At 44.4% G+C, this 16,437-nt stretch overlaps 1 protein-coding gene across 1 annotated transcript in view; it reads left to right on the plus strand.

The window, feature by feature from the left end:
- The window catches only part of CSMD2 (CUB and Sushi multiple domains 2), a 634,343-nt gene that overhangs the window by 48,588 nt on the left and 569,318 nt on the right, over positions 1-16,437 (plus strand). The window contains exon 2 of the mRNA XM_019657596.1: positions 15,961-16,177. Coding sequence (XP_019513141.1) covers positions 15,961-16,177 — 217 coding nt within the window. The remainder of the gene's footprint in view (positions 1-15,960; positions 16,178-16,437) is intronic.

The raw sequence follows: 16,437 nt of genomic DNA on the forward strand, positions 1-16,437 counted from the left end.
GCCCTCTCTCCCTCCCTTTCTCCTTTCCTTTCTTCTTTTCTTCCTTCTTTCCTTCATCTTTCTTCCCTTCCTCCTTCTCCCTCTTCCTTTTATTTCCTTCCCTCCCCACCTTTCTTTCATCCCACTGCAGTAGTAGAGAATACACTTTCATATTTCAGTCTCAGAAGTCAGACAAACCTGTGTTTGAACCTCTGCTTTGCTATCTATTATTGCATGTGTGAACTTGGGCAAATTACTTAGCCTAAATCTCATTTGTTAACTAATGCCCACCTCCTTGGGGTTTTGTGACAATAATGTGACCAAGGAGCTCAGCATTGTGCAGGCTCATAGACAGTGCTTGATAAATGGTGGCTGAAATTCCTTCAGCCTTGTGCTCCCTGACATTTGCTTCCATTGGCAGCCTTGTACTAGGCCCTCAAGGATGTATTGATGAAAGAGGCAGACCATGCGCCATGCTCTCTGCCCTCAGGGAGCTCAGTCCAATGAGGAGATGGCTATGGAAGCAGAGGGCAATGGCACCTGGGGTCCCCCCGACCCCTCTAATTCCACTGGGTTCTGGATCTGTAGGACTCTTCCATCCCAAACTGCTTTCAGACAGCCACACCAGCTGGTTGGGCTCCTGAACCTTTAAGGAGTTGAGCCCATATGAGTTGTGCGTTTGTGTGTGCACTGGATTAGAATTCACTCATTCGACAACTATTTACTGAGTACCTACTGCGTGCCAGGCACTTGGAATATATCAATGAATAAAGCAAAGACCTTGCACTTGTGAATTGAATGTTCTAGCAGGAGGAGACATAATTAACAATAAACACAATATATAAGTAAATTACACAGAGTTCTATAGAGCGATACATGCTATGGCAAAAAGAAAACATAGACTAGGTAGGGAAGATTGGGGGTGCAAGAGATGGAGGTGAAGGGCGGGTTATGATTTTATAAAGGGTAATCAGAGTAGACCTCGTTGATGAGGCAATGCTGAACATATACTTAAAGGAGGGTAGGAGTTTGTCTTATCTGGGGAAAAGAACTTTGCATGAAGAGGGGACAGCAAGTGCAAAGGCCCTGAGGCAAGAGTATGGCCAACTTATGGGAGGAACAGAAGGGAGACAAGTGCAGCTGGGGAGGAGGGAGCAGGAGAGAAAAGGCCTGTGAGAGCAGAGACAGTCAGGTGGTAGAGGCACAGTGAGTACTGACTGAATGAATGCATCCTTGCTGGCTTCTGTGCTGATCTGATCTGGGGCAGACGAGGCTTGACCTCACCACTAATTTGCTTGAACAGAAGGGGCTGATTTAAGCTTTCTCTTTTGAGAGGAACAATTTTCAAATCATCAACAGAGCTCATACAGGATTAAAATATGCAGTTGGAGGCATCAAAACACAAAGCCCTTTCCTTAGCATGTAAAAAGAGCAGCACATCTGCTGAAGAGTGGGACAAACAAAATGAAATTATAGATGACCTTTGAATGCCTAATTTAAAGGAAAGTCTGTACTGAGCTTTCGCTGGAGCTGCTATGAAAGTTTCCATATGTAAGCTGTTTGGATTCCTAGCAGATGTCCAATCTGAAGCTGCTAGAGAAATGGGGGTGGGGGAAACCTATGGGGGACTCTATGGAGAAAGAAGAGGCTGCACCCAGCTGCTAATGACCACACGTCATGTTCTTCCTGACTCTGGCCCTCAGGAAGATTTTGTGTCTTACTCTGTATCTCATGGCTCCCAACCCCTCATCTCCGGAGAGCTAGTCACCCACCTGTACTACTCAGTGCGGATTGGATGCTGAGGATTAAGTGCCAGGAACATCTCAGGTTCCTGTGTCAAGCCTCTCACCTAGGTTCCTGTGTCAAACCACCTCTAGTGTGACCTCGGTTCTGTTTGGCCCAAGGCTGGAGGACATTGTCTCAGGCACTCAGGACCCTCAGTGCAGCTGCAGTGCTCTCTGCATTCACCTCCACCCTATCAGCACCTTTCCCCAGTGTTCTCTCTCTCTCTCTCTCTCTCTCTCTCTCTCTCTCTCTCTCTGTCTCTCATTCTCTCCCCCATCCCCCATCTTCTTCATCTCAGCCACTCTGTCTTTCTTGTCTCACCTGGTGCAGAAATCCTTGGAGAAATTGGACAGGCATCCCCAGTAGTCTGGAGAAACAGCAGACCCTGCGAACATGAATGGTTCAGAACTATGGACAGGGCTCTTTGGCTCCAGGCAGCACCAACCATTCATTCACTTGGGTCAGCTAATCAGGGCATCTATGTGAAGGTAGCCTGGAGAGCCCCATTTTATAGATGGAAGGGTGGGGGTCTTTGGTGACTAAGGGACTTAACTATTCTTTGCTATTAAGTGGCAAGGCAGAGTTAAGAATCTAAGCTTTCTGAATCTTTCCACTGTATGATGTTAAGCTTTTAAAAAAATTGTATTTTTTGTTACTTTTCAAATGTGGGTCATATGAGGGCAAAGGGCTTGAAGTTGCCTGTCTCTTAGGGATGAGGCCAGTTCCACTATGGGTGTGAGTATTAGACAAAGCTGCAGCCATGAGCTTTTAATGACTGGAGAAAGAAACAAATGAAAAGAAAAAAAAAGTCACAGATGACAACTGGAAATACTAATCTATTTACTCAACAAATATTAACTGAGCGTCTATGAAATGCCAGTGCATGTGCTGGGGACTTCATCGTGAATCAGGTGTGGTCCTTGCCATTATGAGATGCTCAGGCAGGTGGCAGAGACAGACATAAGCTCAGTTCCACATCCTTTTAACAATTCGTTTCTGTGTCCCAAGTAACTGGTTTTTTTTTTTCTTCTGTGAGGTTCAGTGTACACAGAATTCCCCATGTGATCTCCCTTCTGATGCCACACTGAGCCTCACCATAGTGGGCTCAGCCCCAAAAGGGCAGACAAGAGGGCAGAAGCCTAGACGCTCGAGCTAGATGATTGACATTTGAGGAAAGGGCTCCCCAAGGCAACGTTCTTTGCCTATGAGAGTGATCTAGAAAGAGGTATGGCTTAGCACACTGGCCAAGTAAACAGCTAGCCACATACCCATTACCTCACCTCCATTCATCTATCCATCTATGGAGTAATAGTTAAGAAGACAGGATTTGGCACCAGATCGCCTGAGGTTGAATTGTGTTTCCACAATTTACTTAACCTTATTGTGCCTCAGTGTCCTTATCTGTGAAATGGGAATCATACTAGTACCTATTTAATACAGTTGTGAGGGTGGAATGAGTTGTTACATGTAAAGTGCATAAGGCAACACTTGGCACAAGAAACATATGTAATAATCTATTATGATTAGACTTAAGCTCCATGAGGAAAGGGAGCGTTCCTGAGACACAGTGGGGGCTTAATGCTAATATTTAAATGAGTGGATGAACGACTCAAGCATTTGCGAAGTGCTGAACATCGTGTCTCAGCTCCTGTGCTCAGCTAGTCCCCTGGACCAAAGCCACAGCTCAGGTATCTTCTCAGCTGAGGAGAACTCAGTGACAGCTCCCTGTATTCACTCTGAAAAACCCAACCAGAAGCAGGACCAGTTTGGCAGAGGCAGCCGTCCCCAGACACCTGGCCCCTTCTCTCGGTGCCAATCCAGGGGATGTGGCACACAACTCAGTGAGCGAGAGGGTCTGCCATCAGCAATGCAGAGATACCTCTGCTGGTCCAGGATTCCCTGTCAACATAATAAACAACCCTTGGCTGGTGTTGGCTCAAAATGATGACAAATGAGCTGCCTCTGTATCGCCAGGCTGGGAAAATCATATTTGGTCCACAGTGGTGGCTTCTGTGTTCAGCATGTGCAGGGGAGTCAGAAAGCCTGGAGTTACAAATAGGAAGCAAAGCATCATGGGCTTGTTTCCACAGAGCAATTAGATGTGGTGCGGGCACAGGCTTGCTACCTTACCCGGTCTGCCTCGCATTGTTTTGTGCCTTTGCTGAATGCATCCCCAGCCTGAGAGGAACAAAGAGACCCTGCTTTGTTTCCAGTCCCTGTGGCACGTTGCGCTAAGTTCTCTTAATAAATCCCAGGCTCTGCCCCTAGTGCTGGGTGCAGAGTGGAAACAGGCCCGTAGCTTTGGAAGTGTGTCCCCAGATGGTGTGTGGAGGAATCCTGACAGCCTGGCAGGATGAGGGGCCAGAGCTTGGCTTTTGCACAGATCTGGGTTTGAATCCCAGCTCCTCCACTGCTGCTTGTTTGACCTTGAGCACGTTCTTCAACCTTGAGGAGTGTCAGTATCTTCATGTGTAAAGTGGGAGGGGCGTTACAGGCACTTCTAGGGGTCATTGCGAATGTCAGGGAGATAATGTTAGTGAAGCACGTGGATAAATGTTGGTTTCCTTCTGAGACATGTGCAAAAACACCAGTCTTTCTGGGTTTGTGTGTATGTGCTCTCTGCTGTTCCCCTGGGACCCAACAGTGAGGTCTCCCTGAACCACTCATCAGGTGGAGACAGTTAGTAAGATGGGCTATGCTCTGTCTCTATGCTCCACTGTGAACTCCTTGAAGGCATGGACCGTATTATACAAAATCCACCCCTCTTACCTCCCCACCCCCAGACACACAAGGCCTAGAGCTAAGCAGCCCTCCCCAGACTTGCTGAATGGAAGACTGAATTTTGCTTGGACCTCTGGGGTACTTGATAGATTCTAGGGGGTCCTTGAATGGGGAAAATTGTACCTATCTGTTCACCAATCTCCTATTGAAACTTAGCATTTCTATGAATCATGAGTAAAGGCAACAAAGCATAGCGGTATTAGCAGTACCTATGAATTTGTCACTGATCACAGGTATTTTCATAGAACATTACAGTTGTTGCAACTGTCTAGAAATAGCATTTATGCTTCAAACTACAGCATTTATCGACCCCACTGCTAGATCTTATTAACAAATCTTAAATAACAGAGCTTATTACTATTGGGTTGTCGGAAAAGTCATGACATATTTTTCCTATGTTTTTCAGTGCAAAAATGCATCATGACTTTTCCGACAACCCAATATATGACAAATTTTCAGAATGTTTTGAAAACTGTATTTCAATGTAATTGGTTTTCTTTGTGAGCCTATATATTTTGTTTTATGCATTTAAAAATAAGATTTGAGGAAGTCTCATCAGGCTGCCAAAGAAGGCCATGGCACAGCAAACCCACCAGAGGAGAACCTCTGGTCTGGGAGGTTCATGGATGGGCTCCTTTGGTCTGTGAATCCCCTGAAGTGAATGAAAAAGGTGGGAGGTTAGATGCCTGTGTATATTATTCTAGAGAGATCATCTCTAGCTTTCATTAAGAACTCCAAAATAGCTAAGAATTAGACCAATGGTTCTCAGCTACAGGCGACCTTCCCTCCTAGGGGGCATTTGAAAATATCTGAAGACATTTTTGGTGGTTACAACTGGCAGGCGTTACTTGGCATTCTGTGGGTAGAGGCCAGGGATGCTGCTACACATCTTATATGCATAGGGTTTTCCCCCACAAAAAAGAGTTGTCCTGCCCAAAATGTCAATAGTGCTGAGGTTGAGAAACCTTGGTCTGGATGATCACATATTGATGGAAATTTCTCTGATTGTTAACACTGCTAGGAAAAAAAAAATCAATGCATAGCTTCATTAGAAACACCTGTGATAATTCTCTCATGCCAAGTCAGTGTACATCTGCGATCTGTACCAGGCCTTGAGCTTGACACTGGGATTATAGAGAGGAAGGAGGACTCTGGAGGAACCCTGGGTCTGCAATTCAGCAGCTTGCGTGACCTGGTAGAGTTGCATGTGGGGTGCAGCCATTATGTAAATCTCTCCTGGACACCTGTTGTCCAGGCAACATGCTGGGGATCTGTGTGCATGTGACAGAACATGGTTTCTGCTTCAAGGAATCCGCACCTCCCAGGGAAGACAGACACTAAACGATGCCATGACGTGTGCTGCGTGTGATGATGGAGATGCAGGATGCAGCAGTGTGTGTGCTGGAGTGTGTGTTGCAGATAATCTAACTTAGTGTACCCATCATTGAGGTTTTCTGGGGGTGGTGATGTTTAAGCTGTGACCTTAAGATGAATAGGAGCTGGCTAGACCAGAGGAAGGGGAAAGGATGCTTCCATCAGAGGGAATAGCAAACCTGAAGACTCAGGGAGCAAAGGGGTGTGGCGTTTTAAAGGAACCAAGTGGAGCCTGGCTTGGGCTGGAGTGCCATTGAAGGCAAAGAGTGACAAAAAGGGACGCCTGGGAAAGGTGCTGGGGCCAGCTCATGGGGGCTTTTGTGTGTCATATTTAGGATCTGGGGGCTTGATCTGGAAAAAACATTGAAGGGTTTTAAGTAAGAGTGGCAGGTGATTTGGGGTTTTTTTTTTAAAGGTATGGATTGGGAGGGAAGATACCTGGAATTTGGTGGATAGCTATTGAGAGAGAGAGAGAGAGAGAGAGAGAGAGAGAGAGAGAGAGAGAGAGAGAGAACGAACATATTGCTGCCCAGGAAACCAGAGGCAACTTCTTGGAGGAGGTGCTATGTGAACTGAATCAGGGACAGTGAATAAGGTTTGCTAGGCCGAGAAGGCAGGGGAAGGGCATTCCAGGGGATGGGCCACGCATTATAAAGGCCTGAAAGAGCCTGGAGTGGTTGTAGATGATGAGCTATTTGACGAAGCAGGCTGTGCAGGGGTGAGGGGCTAAGATGAGGCTCAGTGCCAGCATCTGTATGACCGTGGCCTCTGGCTCTCTCTTAAAGGGTGATTGCAGAGGGCCAAAGATACTGTTTGACCCCTGCTTCTCCCATGTGTCAGACAAGGTGCTCTGTCAGGAGGCGTGCATGGAGCTGAGCCAGAGTCCTGTCAGAGAGCTGAGGTGCACATTTGGCTCTCCATGTGGCAGGTAAGACATGTTCAGTGGGCATATGACTTAGCCTGCATCTGTAGCTCTCTGTTTCCTCAGGCCCATTTCATTAATTGCATGGCTCCGACAAATCCATGTCTCCAGCCCAGATTGCACTCCCAAATTCCACTCTACAGCCCTAATTGCCTTCTGGCCATCTCCGTCTGGATGTCCCACTGGCATCTCCGACTAAATTGGTTGAAAATTGACCTTAGCAGTCAATAAATATTTGCAGAATTAAATTGAATTTTTCTGCCAAACTTCTCAAAAGAGTTATCTCTTCGAAATTATCATTATTTGTAGACAACATGATTGTATACCTAAACCACCCAAGGGAATCAACTGAGAAATCTTTAGAATTCATAAGGGTTCAGGAACCCAGTGGATGCAAGGTGAGCGTATAAAAATCAATAGGTTTTCTGTAGATCAGTAATAACCAGCTAGGAAAAAAAATAATGGGAAAAATGTCATTCACTCGAGCAACAAAAAGTGCATAAAATGTCTGGGAATAACCTTAACAAGATGTGACTGAGACCTATATAAAGAAAAGTACAAATCTTTACTGAAAGATTACCTGGTACTTATTGGTCACTTACAGCGTGTCGGGTACTGTACTGAGCGTTTAGCAATTTACCAGGTATTTTCACATTAATCTGTAAACCATTCTAGAAGTGGGTTCTAATTTTAAAGATAGTGAAATTAAGTTGAAAGAGTTTACATAAATTACTCCCAAAATATTAAGTGGCCAAATGGAAATTTGAACCCAAGACATTTTGTCAAGTCTCCAGTTATCTCCAGAATAAACCATAAATACACAGGCAAATGAAGCTGGTAGGTGTTATCTGAGTATTATACAGAAATTAATTCATTTCACTCATCCATTCTTTCCAAAAATATGTACCAAGTGTGTACTGTGGGCAAGGACTGCGCGAGGTGTTGTAGGTAAAAACAGAAGAAAATCTCAAGGAGTTTACTGGAGGAGAAGCTACATAAACATACCATTATATCACCATTGGTGCAGGCAGCGATATTCACTAATTCACTAATTCATTCACTAAGGGTGAGCAGACAAAGGAAGAATACTTGCCATTGTCTCGAGGGCTCTGAGAAGGCTTCTTGGAGGAGGCATTCAGTGTTGAAGAGCCAGGAGTTAGCTGGGTGAAGGAACTAGAGAGGGAGTGTGTTCCGAGCACAGAGAGCTGGATGGGCAGTTAATACCCATGAATTCGTTCATTCAAACAGCAACTCTCTGTGAGCCTCTGCTGTGTGCCTGGACAGGCCTGGATGCTGGAGAGAGCAGCGAACAAAATAGGCGCCCCTCCCGCGCCCGTCCGCAGCGCTGCTGAAGACTGCATTCTGATAGGGGGCCAGGGGAGACAGAAAGTCAACAGGAAAATACCCGTCTGAGGGTGCTCAGAGCTGTGGAGAAAAATAAAGCAGGATCCTGGAGCACCTGGTTTGAGAGGAGGGAGGCCTGAGTTTTATTTCGGGTCACACAGCATTGGGGGAAGGGCTTTCTGGGCTGAAGGTTGAGCAAATTCAAGTGTCCCAGGGTGTGTGTGTGGCGGGCTTAAGGACTAGCCAGGAGGCTGCATGGCAGATCATAGGGATGAAGGGATGACAGACAGGAGAGGAGGGCAGGGCAGCGGATGTCCCTTCAGGTAGGGCTTTGGAGGCACAGCAAGGGCTTTAGCTTTTCTGTGCTGTGAGATGAGAAGCCAGAGAGAAGCCTTTCTAAACTTCCAAAAAGGAAATAAATGACCAAGAAAAAGACAGGTAAATGTGACTGCCTGTACAAACCGGGTCTTTTAATCCACATGAAAAATCTAAACAAAACAAAAGCACCTAAGCTGGTAGGAAACAGTATTTGCAACACATATGACAAGAGTAAAATCCTGATTCTATAAAGCGTTTATACAAATTGAGAAGAAAAATAGTAAGAGCTTATAGAAGATTTAAGTACACAGAATTTAGCAACCTCTGTATGTCAAATGGCATAAAATGAAAAGGCCAAAATGACTACAAAATGTATACATGTACTGCGTGTAGTGCACAGAGGCATAAATATGTAAATCGGTAAGAAAAAATAAACACCACATTGAAAAGCGAGCCAAAAGGAGGAATTAAAATCATTAGGAAAAATTTGAAAAATTGTTGAATCTGAGTCACAAAGAGATGCTAAATAAAACAAGGTAGCATTTTTTTTTTTGCGCATATCAAGTAGGCAAAAACTTCTCAATCAGATAATATACAATGTTGGTGAATATGGCTGAAGATAGGTGTTCCTACACATGGCTGTTGAGAATGTATGGGTGCATGTTTTCTGGAAAGTATTTGGGTGATTCAGAGTCAAAGCCTCAGAAACATCATATATGCCCTTTGACCCAGTAACCTGCACTTTTGGAAGTCTGTCCTTGGGAAAGCATCCAAAAACCAATGCATGGGGTCTAGTTCTCCAGGATTTTTCTTGAGCCTGAGTTGGGTCTTGGCTGCACCTGGTAGCAGCACTTAGAGGCATGGTTGAGAGAGGGCAGACACCATCCTGGGTACGGAGATAGAAATGCAAGGTGCCCTCAGATGAAAGCCTCCAGCAGCAAGCTAAGCTGGCTACCAAAAGTAAAGACCAGGTAGCCTTTTTCTTGGAAGAAACTCAGCATGTCACAGGCAAGAGAGGACAGCTACTTTGGCAAGGGCTCCCACTCTACTTGTGTTTCACCCTGGAGTGGCTGCTGTGGGTTGTCGCCTCCTCAACTCACTAACATGCATTTGATTTCAGGGAGACTTCCAAAGGAGCCAGGCTCCAGCTCTGTCTAACCATCTCCGACAGTGCCCCTCTCAAGGTCAGCCAGCCCGATATGGGCAATACCTCCCCTTCCCCGAAACCAAAGCTGGATGCCACTACTGCAAAAATGAACATTCGTTCTGGGACTCTGGCCATGGAAAAGAATTTTCCACTGCACTGACCAGTGCTCTGTCACTGGACCTCACTAGGAGTCCAGGCCTTACTTATAACAGGAAAAAAAAAAAAAAAGTCCAGAAACAATTGAAATGTTTGGCGATAGGAGAATGGTTGAGTAAATTCTAGTATAACCATATATTGGAATGTTGTGCATCCATATAAAATGCTGTTTATGAACTGGATTCAATATCTTGGGGAAAAGCTTATGTTACAATGTTTACTGAATTGTTGCAAAAGAAAAGCGAGCAATGACCTGAATGGCCATCAGCAGGGGAGTGGTTGAATAAATTGAGATACATCCATGCCGTGGAATATTACACATTTATATGAAAAATAAGTTAGATACGTATCTACTGACCTGGAAGGTGTCCCCGATGGATTGTTAAGGGAAAAGAGCGAGTTGCAGAGAAATGAACTAAACTCCGATCTCATTTTTAAAACAAAATAATAAAAATTCTCCCGGAATGTGTCTATTCGTTTGCATGAAAGAGGAGAAGGTTGCAGAGGGACATACCTGCCTGTTAACTTTGGTTACTTAGGATTGGGCGGACGCGAGAGAGACGAGAGATTAATTTTCTTTATAACCTTTGTGTTGCACATATGCATATCTATGCATATTAAAAGTGCATATTGACTTTGTTGACTGAAGAGTAATTTACTGGAAAAAAAAAAGAGTATGCAAAATTATATGCCCATTATCTCGCCAACATGAAACGCACTTGGAACAGTCTAGAAACACATAAATGAAAATATTAACAGCAGTTGCCTCTGGAAGGAAAGTGAAATTATAATCTTTCCTTTTTTCTATTCTTGCCTATATTTTCCAGATTTTCTACACTGAGAAAAATGTATAAAATGGCACTTTAAAATATAATGGCCTCTACCTTCTCACTAGCCAACCTTGTCTTTACCTATTTACAGTCTGGCCTCCGGCCACCTTGCCACCTGCCTTTTCTGAAACTCCTGTATCCAATTCAGCAAATACTTACTGATTTTTAGGCTTTGGGATGAAGCAGGAACCAGGACAAAGCTCCCACTCTCAGCATTCTTACCCCAGAGGGACCATTTAGACATCAGACAGTGTGACCTCCTCCAAGACCCTCATCTTAGCCTCTCTGTGGTGCTCAACACATCGGGTCACCTTCTCCTGTATAGAGTCAGCCTCTGGTTCTGCTTCCGCCATCCTGCCTGCCTCCTTGCTTGTCCTCCTTACTCTGTCACCTTTCTTGTCCCCTGTACATGGAAAATGCTTCCGGGGACTCTGTTCTGAGTCCCCTTCACTTCTTTCTCCACAGCAGGAGGTACGCTTCCTGCTCAGATCCTGAAATCGCAGACCTGAGCTGGTCTGAGCCAAGGCAGCAGCCTGGGATGCTGGGATGGTGGTGAATGCTGATATCAATGGTGGTCCAGGACATGAATGAGGGTAGCCCTTCAGGCATGGCTCCTGTGGGATCTGTACCCCAGCATCACTATGTGTACCCCGTTTAGCAGGGTACTGCCATGTGGGTGTATTTGCTTATGTCTAGGCTGTGATCTGAACCCCATGGCCCATCACAGGGTCTAACCTAGAGGAATGAATGAATGAATGCGGGAACGAATGAGATATGATACAGTGACACCACCAGGCAGGTTTTAGAGCGTGAGCTGAATAGATTTGGTGCCGCTGCCAGTGAGGGGAAGTTTAGGGAAGCGAACCAGGAGGGGAGCCCCCTTGGTTTGTGGAGATAGAAGCTTTATTTCATTGTTTTTGTGGTTGAATACTTTTCTGGTTTCCAGGCCACTTAGGTCTCTTGTGAACTAACTTGTGCAAAACCTTGTCCAATTTTTCAATTTTAGTGCTTGTTGTTTTCCTATCGGTTAGTAAAAGTTCTTTCTATATTAAGGATATTACTTTTCTGCCTAACATTTTTATATGCCTTTTTATTCTGATTCTATTTTTGACATACAGCGATCAGTACTTTTTGTATAAAACTAGCAATCTTGTAGTATCTTCCACAGCTTTTATGTTCAGAAAAACCAGTTAGTTAATTATGTGCCTATGTTTTCTTCTAATTATTTTTTGGCTTGATTTTTTTTAAAAAAACTTCTAATGCTTTATTCCTTCTGTAATTTGTTATAGCATATGGTGTGAGTTGAGGATATGATTCTTTTTCCAAACAGTTAATTAGTTGACCCTACAGAAATATATTTTTTTCCTCATTGATGTTTTTAATGTCATCTTACACATATTTCAATTTTTATGTGTATTAAGGCTATTCCTGCAATAGTGTTTCATGTTCTGCCTGTCCACTCTTGGACCATCTCCATGTCATTTTCATTTAGTGATTCTGTTTAGTATCTTGTAGGACAAGATACTACATTTACTATCTTTTTTCTTTTTTTAATTTTTATTGGGTAGCAGTATGTTTTTTCCAGAACCCATCAGCTCCAAGTCAAGTCATTGTCCTTCAGTCTAGTTGTGGAGGGCGCAGCTCAGCTCCAAGTCCAGTCGCCATTCCACAGTAGTTGCGGGGGGTGCAGATCCCCATCCCATGTGGGAATTGACCCGGCAACCTTGTTGTTAAGAGCACGCGCTCTAACCAACTGAACCATGCGGCCCCCTACCGGCAGCTCAGCTCAAGTCATTGTCTTCAATCTAGTTGTGGAGGGCGCAGCTCACTGGCCCATGTGGGAATCGAACCGGCAACCTTGTTGCTCAGAGCCCGCACTCTAACCACCTGAGCCACCTGGCCACTGCTACATTTACTACTTTTTAAAAACTTTGCACTCTTTGCTGCATCGACTGCAAGGATGAAAACCATTCTCAGCAATCAGATGGTGGACATTCCAGAAAATGTGGACATCACTCGAAGGGACGCACAGTTATTGTGAAGGGTCCCAGAGGCACCCTGTAGAGGGACTTCAATCACATCAATGTAGAACTCAGTCTTCTTAGAAAGAAAGAGAAGAGGCTCCATGTTGACAAATGGCGGGGAAGTAGAAAGGAACTGGCTCCTGTTCGCATTATCTGTAGTCACGTACAGAACACGATCAAGGGTGTTACGCTGAGCTCCCGTTACAAGATGAGGCCTGTGTGTGCTCACTTCCCCATCAATGTCATTATTTAGAAGAATGGTTCTCTTGTTGAAATCCCAAATTTCTTGGGTGAAAAATACATCCGCAGGGTTTGGATAAGGTCAGGTGTTGCTTGTTCAGTATCTCAAGCCCAGAAAGATGAGTTAATTCTTGAAGGAAATTATATTGAACTTGTATCAAATTCAGCTTCTTTGATTCAACAAGGCACCACAGTTAAAAACGAGGATATCAGAACATTTTTGGATGGTATCTATGTTTCTGAAAAAGGAGCAGTTCAGCAGGCTGATGAATAGGATCTAAGTTGTCCAGCTACAGAAATTCTAAGATGTCGAGTGAATCCTCAGACTTATTTGTGATATTTTGAAGATGCAATAAAAGTCATGTATTGATTTGGAAAAAATAAAAATAAAAAAATAAAATAAATAAATACAAACTTTGCATTGTCTGTGACTGTCTATTTTCCCAGTTAAACCTAGGTATTATTTTGCTAAATTTGAAACAGGTCTTCGGATTTTTGATCAGAATTGGATTAAGCTTATAAATTAACTTTTAAATAACTTTTCAAAAGGTTAATATTCTAAATTAACCTTTCAGTTGTTCATCATCCCACTCAAGATTAGGCTGTCTCTCTAATTATTCAAAAAAATTTTATCCCTCTATAAAAGTTATTTTCATACAGTGCCTGTGCCTTCCTTATTAAGTTTATTTCTATTTATTTTATGCATAACAAACACCTGTTTTCTTTATATTTTCGTCTGTCACTGGCATACAGAGTGTTTTTGATTTTGTATGTTTACTTTGCATATGGCTACTTCACTGAAATTTCTTGTTAGTTCTAACAGCTTTATAATTGAGTCTCCTGAGTTTTCTGGGTATATTAACATATCATCTGCAAACCATATTTTTGCTTGCTTCTTCATCATTTCCTTTTCTTGTGTCATATGGGCTAACTCTTCCAATAAGGCGTGAAATCTCAGAGGTGATAGTAGCATTTCTCTCTCATTCCTGATCTTAATCAGGTGTTTCACCATAAGTATGATGTAGGTCATTGTGGTTAAGGAAATATTCTTCTTCTTAGTCCTGAACGCTTATTTTAATCAGGTTTACATGTCTCATTTTATTAAGTGTCCATTTGGCATTTATTCAGAAAACCGCAACTTTTTTCTCTTTTAATGAGAGATTGTGTTAAGACATTTTTTTTCAATATTAAAGTCATTCAGGGGATTAACTGTCCTTTGTCAGTTGATCCATAAAGTAGGCTGTAAAAAAGTTAGTGCTGAGTCTGCTTATCAGCACCATCCTTAAGAAGGTGGGTCTGAAATGGGCTGCTTAAGTTTGAATCCCATCTGAGTCATGGTGTGACTTGGGCCCCCTTCCTTAGTTTCTCTTTGCCTTAGCTCTTCATTGTAAAAGGGAGATGATATTGATGGTATCCACCTTATAGGGCTGTTGGGAGGATTAAACAAGTTAATGTATGTAAAGTTCTCAGAAGAGAGTCTAACCAAACACTCAATACATACAAGCAGTATGTTTAATTATTGAGCACTTACCATGTGCTGGGTACTGAGCTTGGTGTGTGGCTTCAAAAATGGGAATATTCACATAGGATCTGTCTTCTCATAAAGCTTATAGCCTGGCAAGAAGACAGATATTTATACAATACTCAATAATATGGTGTTATGAGAGCACATAGTAGGGGGTTTAATCTAGTCAAGGAGAGACACGTGACTGAGATCTGAAAGATAAATATGACAAGAAAGGAGGGAAAAGTGTTCTAGGCAGAGAGAACAGCATGTGCAAAGGTCCTGTGGCTGTGCAGTAAGAGAGTGTGGCAGGTACAAAGAACTGAGAAGGGCGGCGCTTGAATGCAAAGCGAGTGGACACAAGGCTAAGAGGTGACTAAGGGCCAGGCCATGCAGAGACCCATGTAGACCGTTAGTGACGTTTCCTTACTGAAGAGCAATGAGGAGGTCCCCGAGCAGTAGCATCATTGCACCACTGGGGAGTGAGTTACAGGAGCAGACTCTCTGGCTCCACTCAGGTGCTGAGGATCAGAATTGACACTTCAGCCAGGTCTCCAGGCGAGGCACATGCACAGTGACACCAGAAACCTCTGGCCAGAAGGAGGGTGAGTGTGAGCAGCTGTGTTAGAGGCAGCTGAAAGAGAGATGTTAAAAGGAAGACTGAAAACTATCCACCGGACCCATCGGTGACCTTCGTAGACCTGTCTGGTCAGTGGTACCAGACGGCAGAAATGACGGGGCTGGAGAGCGAGTGGAAAGTAAAGAAATGGAGATAAAAATGATAGACTGTGCTTTTGAGAAACTTAACTGGGAAGGGGAGTTCAGAGACAAGGCTGGAGGGAGATGCGGAGTGGAGTGGGGAATTATTTTCTTTATGGTAGATTCTTGAGCACATTTAAAATGGGAAGGTTCTAGTGGCGAGGAAACAAATATATGTTTACATTTGTGACAGAAGCATGTATGAGGTTCTTGAAGAGGAGGGAGGGATGGGACCCACAGGGCGCATGGAAGTATTATGTTCAGATAGCAGGAGTGGTGGTTCCTCTGGAGGACAAAGGAAGACAGCGTGGGCCGGGTGGGTTTGGAACTGGGAAGACCCGGGATCCCCACTGAGGGCTTGTATTTTCTATGGAGAGTGAGAGGAAAAGATGGCAGCTGAGGGGAGGGGTCTGAAGAGTCAGGAGGCTGTGGAAGATGGAGGAGGTTTGCAGTGGTCATTCTGGCATCTGCTGTGAAGGGGAAGCCCAGGTTCCACCGGGTCTGGTTGCCTTTTCGTTCACACTCGCTGAGCCTTAGTGTCCACCTCACAGAGTCATCCTGAGGCTTGACTACAACGACGCACGTGTCATGACGGGGATAGTGCACGGCGCAGCACGCTTGTACTCAATGTCGGTCACCCATCTTTTCTCCCTCTGTACCAAGCATAGGGCTGGCCCAGAGGAAGCACTTGGAAAAGCGGGTTCATGATTCTCTAACATGTTACTACTCCTGTCTCTCTGGAAGCTTCTAGGAGTTTCTTTTGGCCACGCTGAACTGCTCCCTTTCTCTCTTCCTAGGCCAGAACTGCACGTTCCAACTGCAGGGTCCCAATGGGACCGTTGAGAGCCCAGGGTTCCCGTACGGCTACCCCAATTATGCCAACTGCACGTGGACCATCACTGCGGAGGACCAGCACAGGATCCAGCTTGTCTTCCAGTCCTTCGCCCTGGAGGAGGACTTTGATGTCCTGTCGGTGTTTGATGGCCCGCCCCAGCCAGAGAACCTGCGAACCAGGTACCACCTGCCCTCTTCCCGGTAGCAAATAGCTGGGCCCTGTGCTAAGCTCGCTGAGAGGAAGTACCCACTGGGGTGAAAGGTTTATGGTCATCAACAAAGACCTCTGTTTTTATGAAGCCCGCCCTCAACGCCTCTGCTTTCTTTGTGTTTCCCAGTTCTTTTCTCCTGCTTAATTAAAAGCACCCAGTGGGCAAGGTTAATGAGTAGGAGGACATTGGGGAAGATTCGATAGAAGATATAGAAGTGTTACAGAGAAA

The sequence above is a fragment of the Hipposideros armiger genome, unplaced genomic scaffold, assembly GCF_001890085.2.
Source record: "Hipposideros armiger isolate ML-2016 unplaced genomic scaffold, ASM189008v1 scaffold_10, whole genome shotgun sequence".
NCBI classification, from domain to species: Eukaryota; Metazoa; Chordata; class Mammalia; order Chiroptera; family Hipposideridae; genus Hipposideros; species Hipposideros armiger.